Source organism: Gadus chalcogrammus, chromosome 4, assembly GCF_026213295.1.
Source record: "Gadus chalcogrammus isolate NIFS_2021 chromosome 4, NIFS_Gcha_1.0, whole genome shotgun sequence".
Lineage (NCBI taxonomy): Eukaryota > Metazoa > Chordata > Actinopteri > Gadiformes > Gadidae > Gadus > Gadus chalcogrammus.
The window spans coordinates 1919841-1927340 of record NC_079415.1 but is presented as its reverse complement, the minus strand read 5'-3'; the positions used below and the strand labels follow the sequence as shown (position 1 = coordinate 1927340).

Here is a 7500-nt window from a genome sequence, read left to right as displayed (position 1 = left end):
CAAACATTAACAACATTTTGTTAATTTAGTGAACCCAAATCCAGGCCTGATGATGACAATGGTCCAATTTTTGATTTGATTTTTTCAATTTATTTACCGCCTAAACGGAGTCGGTGTTTCCGACCATTAAGAAGCAGTAGTCTCTCGTCTTAGAAAATAGCCTTTCAGGATCTGAAACTGATGCTCTTTTTTAGTTTTTTCATTAGTTATCAGTTACTTGTTATTAACGGTATAAACCTGTTGCCACTCAATGCCACCTTCGCTTAATAATACAGCAAACCTTCTGCAGGATTGGCAGTTTGAAGAATTTATTTTTTCGTCAGCTACAGTTGAGTTTCCAAGTAGCAAAAGGGCAAATTAAAACTGGGTGCTATCGCAATGTTGTTGCTCCAATTCTAGTGACAACTTCTCTTCAGGTGTTGCCTTAAGAGATTGCCACGTTTTCCAAACCCTGAATAATACTCAATACTTGTACGAATAATATTTAGATGTCTGTTATCCCGTGCTTATGCTTATGCTTATTGGATCTGCTTCAATCCAAAATTCATTATGAAAATCCATATGGGATTCCAGTAGAGAGAAATCCCTGGCAAAAAAATCGTGTAATTTTGCCGAGGAATAAACAGAAACCTTTCATACACCAAAATTAAAATATGATTTCACGGATATTAATGTGTATTTCTTCACCCCCTCTAGCCATTTTATTCCATTCTGTCTTCTCTGTCAACAATATTAATATATAAACTGTATATATATTTATATATTACATATCACTGTAATTGGAATTCCGCCTCTGCACACACACACACACCCTTTCACCCAGCACACACACCCTTTCACCCAGCACACACACACACACACCAGTGTTGTTTTTGGCAGGCATTTTAGATTTAGTTTTAGTCTTAGTCTTTTCGACGAAATGCTTCTTAGTTTTAGTCCCATTTTAGTCATTTCTATCTTTGAAAGATTTAGTCTAGTTTTAGTCTGACGAAAACTCAAAAGGTTTTAGTCTAGTTTTAGTCCGACGAAAACTCGTCCACCAGCCTCTCTCTGTAGTGTATGAGTGTGTGTGTGCCGTGTGCGTGCAGGCGCAGCTGCGCGCGAGCACACGAGCCAGTGTTGCGGGGGGGGGGGGGTGGAAGGGTCTCACGTGACGCGTTTTATCCAATCAGGTTGCTTGGATGCTCCCATTGAAACCCATTCTATTCTACGTGAACCACCTACATGTAAGCCGCTAGAAGCAGTTAAAATCGGAGCGGACTAGAGCGGACTGGAGCGGAGTGAAATCCCCGCTCCGGCCTTTGAATTTAAAACCGCTCTGCGCTCCAACCCGCTCCAACGTATTTCTTCCGCTCCGCTCCACCACCCGCTCCACGCTCCGCTCCGCTCACATGCTCTCACTAACAATTTAGTCTCGTCTAGTTCTCGTCTGACGAAAATGTCTACATTTTTCGTCACATTTTAGTCTTTATTTGGCTTTGGTGACGTTCGTCTTAGTCTCATTTTCGTCATGGAAAAAAGGGGTCTGACGACGTCATTTTCGTTTTCGTCTTGCCTGACGAAAACAACACTGACACACACACACACACACACACACACACACACACACACACAAACACTAACACAGACAGCCACACAGACACCCCTTTTGCCAAACCCCCCCACACACACACACACACACACACACACACACACACACACACACACACACACACACACACACACACACACACACACACACACACACACACACACACACACAGAGATGCACACAAACACTAACACAGACAGCCACACAGACACCCCTTTTGCCAAACCCCCACACACACACACACACACACAGCTCTCTCCCCAACACACGCACGCACACACACACACACACACACACACACACACACACACACACACACACACACACACACACACACACACACACACACACACACACACACACACACACACACACACACACACATCCCCGCAGCAGCCCCCAGCCCCCCCCCCCCGCGGTGTGACCCTACCAGACAGGAGCAGTTCCTGCAGCCGTCCACCCAGCTGTCCAGCTCCCGGTAGACCACGCCGTCCTCCGCCGCGCACGTGCGCTCGCACGAGCAGCCGTCCAGACTCCGCATCTTGTCCTCGGCTCGAGCCAGCTACACGGAGGGGGGGGGGGGGGGGGGGGGGGGGGTAGGGGGGAGGGGTAGGGGGGGGGGATGGCACAATGTGACAGAGAAGGGCACAAAATGATGACAATTATTATTTTTTAATTCTTTCAAACGTTACACAAAAAAATATATACATTATCCCAAAAATGTACAATAATAAGTTGCATTATCCCGCCTTTTATTTTTGTTTGTAATGATAATTATTATTTTTTATAAAAAATAAGCATATTTTTTCTATATATATTTTTTTCTTTTGTTTTGGTCTTGGATTTCCACACCCTAATTAAGCGAGGGTTCTATCAAAGGAGTGACTACATTTCCCACGAGGCAGTTTGGGGGTGAAATAAATATTGAAAAAATGTAATAAAATAAAAAATTGGAGGGATTTTTTATCGTCAATGTTCTGCAGTTTTCAAACACCATGGAGAAACAACTGGGTACCCATAAGAAGGGACTACATTTCCCATGGGGCCCGTTGAGAGGGGGGGTGTTGACAACCACAATGTGGATGCGAGACTGTCGGCATTCATCAAAGACAGCATTTTTTCTGGGGGCTGTTTGTGTCGATGCGATTGGGTTTCTCTGAGCACTGCCTACATTTCCCACGGGGCCCATCGCATGGTGCTTCGTGATTAAGTAACAATCATGGTAAAAAAGGAAAAAGGAGTGGTGATTTATCACAAGTGTCCCGGCCGTGGTTATGTCTTCCTCCTCCTCACGGTCTCAGAGGGCTCCTCTGAGCCCACCACCAGATGGGACTACAGGTTCACCCCATCGCCCCCCCATGCCATGAAACGGCTGAAGAAAACAATACAGCAACAAAACGAAGGAGGGGAACCTAATGAGATAAATAGTTTTAATTTGGGTTCTGGGGAGACCTCAGAGACAACAATTAAGGTCTGTGGAAAGAAAGGCTTTTGTTGTTTTTTTTTCAAGAGTGATTGTTCATCAACGACAACATGCAATTAACCCGGTGGGAAATTGCACGTTGCTCTCTCGCAGGGAAACAAAAGGGGAAAAAAGGGAAGACTCTGGTGCCGGGCGAATTAATCCCGACGGCGAGATAATAGCGGCGCAACAGACATGTAATTACACGGAGAGGAGCGGAGGATTACGTTAAAGATGTACAACACGGCGCATTGTGAAACAATTGAAAGTGAAACTGGAATAGACGTCGGAAAGAGAAGACATTATGCCCTCTGCCTACACTCGCACAGTCACACGCACACACACACACACACACGTGTATATACGTACACAGACACACAAACACACACGTGCATGCACACATACACATACACACACGCGTGCACACACACATGCAAACACACACTCACATGCATGCACGTACGTACGTATGTACGCACACACAAACACACAAACGCACTCACAAACCCAAACTCACGCAAACACACACAAACCAACACACACACACACACACACTCGCACACACACACATGTATGTACTTACACAGACACACATAAACACGCAAACACACACGTGCGTGCACACATACACATACACACACGTGCGCACACACACATGCACACACACTCACGTACGTACGTATGCGTAGCGTATGCACACACACACACACACACACACACACACACACACACACACACACAAACGTACTCACAAACCCAAACCCAAACTCACGCAAACCAACACACACACACACACACATTCACGCACACACACACACACACACACACACACACACACACACACACACACACACACACACACACACACACACACACACACACACACACACACACACACACACACACAGACACACACCTTGTTGGAGGTCCTGGCCAGGACGTCCTGCAGCTCCATGATCTTCTGGACCAATCCGTGGAAGTCGTTGCAGGTGGGACACGCTGCAACACAAACACACACACATAAACACACAAACACACACACGTAAACACACAAAAACACACACATAAATAAAGACAGACCCGTCCGTAGCCCTCCCCTGTTACAGCAGAAACAAAGCCTATCTTATATGACAGACGGGCAGACAGACAGACAGACGGGTACTCTATCGATCTCCAGGGGAAATTAAGGCGTGAATAATAGAGCGCCGATCTATCCATCCATCAAATAAAATTGCTTTTCCTTTGCTGTATAAAAAAGATGTCCTCAATATCAAAATCAATACCAATCGTGGCAACGTGTAGTTCATCAAGTCGTTGACAAACCGGAGCAGATTAAATGTTGTTCGGGCCCCGGGGGGGGGGCCGTGTGGGGCCCTCACCCTCCATCAGCCCGAGCAACTGTTGACATGGCGATGACAACTTACTGCGGTTGAGGTCCGGACACTGAACGACGTAACCCTGGTTACTGCCCAGCAGAATCATGTCCTGCATTATCCCCTGTGGGAGGGAAACAGCGGGAGAGGGGGAGAGAGGGAGAGAGGGGGGGAGAGAGGGAGAGAGAGAGGGGGGGAGAAAGAGAGAGAGAGAGAGAGAGAGAGAGAGAGAGAGAGAGAGAGAGAGAGAGAGAGAGAGAGAGAGAGAGAGAGAGAGAGAGAGAGAGAGAGAGAGAGAGAGAGAGAGAGAGAGGAACAAGGTAGAGAGAAGGGGGGAGAGGGAGAAGGAGAGAGAAGGGGGGAGAGAGAGGGAGAGAGAAGGGGGGAGAGAAGAGAGAAAGAGAAGTGAATGAAGTGTTAGAGTGGTATGAGGGCTGGGAAGATGGAGCTGTTGTCGTTGGTTTGTTTCTGAGAGGCGGGTTGATTGAGATGAAACCATAACGGATGGACAGATAATGATGAAGCAGGAGAGAGAGAACTGATGACATAAGAGGGTCAAGAGGGAAACATAAATACAGACAAATAGAGACAACAGCTGGGTAAAGAAACACACGTCTGAGATAGCGCATACTGATACCTAAGACAGACAGACAGATAGACAGACAGACACGTACAGACAGACAGACATGAAGAGAGAAATACAGACGTACAGACAGACAGACAGATATACAGACTGTCAGACAGACGGACGGACGGACGGACGGACGGACGGACGGACGGACGGACGGACGGACAGACAGACAGACAGACAGACAGACAGACAGACGTACAGACAGACAGACAGACGTACAGACAGACAGACAGACATGAAGAGAGAAATACAGACGTACAGACAGACAGACAGATATACAGACTGTCAGACGGACGGACGGACGGACGGACGGACGGACGGACGGACGGACGGACGGACGGACGGACGGACGGACGGACGGACGGACGGACGGACGGACGGACGGACGGACGGACGGACAGACAGACGGACGGACAGACAGACAGACAGACAGACAGACAGACTGTGTACCTTGAAGTACCCGTGGGCCTTGTTCCTCTGGCCCAGCCAGACGGCGGTGTCGTTGCTGAGGTCCATCCAGGGGGGCTCGATGGCTCTCTCGTAGATCCTAAGGGGGGGGGGGGGGGGGGGTCTGTCAGAGTTCCTCTCAGCCCGGTGGGGGACGACCCTACACATCCCGGTCGAAGCTTACATCGTGTGAACTTCTTCCCACTCCTTTCGAACAAGTTATTCAAATCCCAGTGTCTCATATACGTACGCACACGTTTTTGTCATATATGTATCTAATTATGCTTTCTATGTGACTTTCTGTGTGACAATTTCTGATTTTCTTTTACATGTTCCGACTATAATTTCAATCAATCCATTGAACAATCCATTGCCCTGGGAAATCTCGCACGTGTCGTGGGAATCGTGGATCCAATCAAATGTCTGCATCGAGGCGTCTGCCATCATGGCGGCGTTGGGGCGCGACTGGCATTGCTAACACTTCTATTTGGTCCCTCTGTGTTTGCTCTATCAGAAAATATCAATTTTTTGTATTAATGAAACATCCCGGCTCGCCCGACACACTTGATAATCCAATCTCGTTTACAATCCGATCACACGGAGCGGAAAACCTTTTCCCCGCTATACATAGAACCAGGAGGTGTCTGGAAATAGACCTGATGATATTGATACACGTTTGTGTATCCATTCAATAAAGGGAGAGAGAGAGAGAGAGAGAGAGAGAGAGAGAGAGAGAGAGAGAGAGAGAGAGAGAGAGAGAGAGAGGGAGAGAGAGAAGAAGGAAAGCAGGGGTTCAGAAGAAGAGAGGGAGAGAGGCAGACAGACAAACAGAGAGAGATGCTGACAGTGAGAATCAAAGACAGAAGGAGAGAGGGAGAAAGAAAGAGAAAGAGAGACACACACACACACACACACACACACACACACACACACACACACACACACACACACACACACACACAAACACACACACACACACACACACAAACACACAGAGCGAGAGAGACGCAGAGAGAGAGAGAGAGAGAGAGAGAAGGGCAGAGTATCTGTGTGTGTCCCAGATGCGCAACCGCAAGGGCAGCCAAGTTCGTCCACACACCACCCACTCAAACACGAGGCCACTCACTGCGCTTTACCACTAACGAAATGCCACGCTAAAACACTAAGGACCCCTCAAGGACAATCATTATGAAGAAGAAACCAAGCATCACACATCGCCGGCCTTCCTAGAGGCAGACACACACACACTGGCTCACTCCTCTGACCCAACCTCTCTCTCTGTGGGGGGCCAGCCAGGCTCTCTCTGTGGGCGGGGGCCAGCCAGGCTCTCTCTGTGGGGGGCCAGCCGGGCTCTCTCTGTGGGGCGGCCAGCCAGGCTCTCTCTGGGGGGCCAGCCAGGCTCTCGCTGTTGGGGGGCCAGCCCGGCTCTCTCTGTGGGGGGGCCTCACCTGTTGCAGTCCACGTGCAGCGCCACGCGGGCCCCGCCCACGGCCAGCGACAGCTTGTGCCAGCGGCCGTCGGCCAGGCTGTAGGGGAACACCTCGCTGTGTGGCCCCCGCTCCCGGCTCCAGTAGTGGACCCTCAGCTCGCTCTGCTGCCCGCAGCTCTCCACCTCCAGGAACCTGGGGGTCAGGGGTCAGGGGGGGTCGGGGGGTCAGGGGTCGGGGGGGGGGGAGGGACAGCTCAGTCGACCGTACGCCGGCAATTCAGTGGGAGTTGGAGTCCCGCTCGACGTATTTTTTATTTCTCGTTTTGCGTCGGCGTTCCCCGATCTTTGGGTTCGGCGTTCGGTTTCCCGCTCTACGTATTTCGGAATTTTCATCTTTTGAGTCGGCGTTCCCCGATCTTTGGGTTCGGGGTTCAGTTTCCCGCTCTACGTATTTCGGATATCTTGTTTTGAGTCGGCATTCCCCGATCTTTGGGTAGTCGGTCGGCGTTCGGTTTCCGGCTCTACGTATTTCGGAATTTTCGTTTTGAGTCGGCGTTCCCCGATCTC

General features: G+C 49.4%; 1 protein-coding gene across 1 annotated transcript in view; it reads right to left on the bottom strand.

Moving 5' to 3' along the window:
• nell2b (neural EGFL like 2b) overlaps positions 1-7500 on the bottom strand; it is a 54653-nt gene that overhangs the window by 26447 nt on the left and 20706 nt on the right. The window contains exons 12-16 of the mRNA XM_056588726.1: positions 6953-7126; positions 5508-5604; positions 4478-4550; positions 3970-4052; positions 2022-2153 (exon numbers count right to left, since the gene is read on the bottom strand). Coding sequence (XP_056444701.1) covers positions 2022-2153; positions 3970-4052; positions 4478-4550; positions 5508-5604; positions 6953-7126 — 559 coding nt within the window. The remainder of the gene's footprint in view (positions 1-2021; positions 2154-3969; positions 4053-4477; positions 4551-5507; positions 5605-6952; positions 7127-7500) is intronic.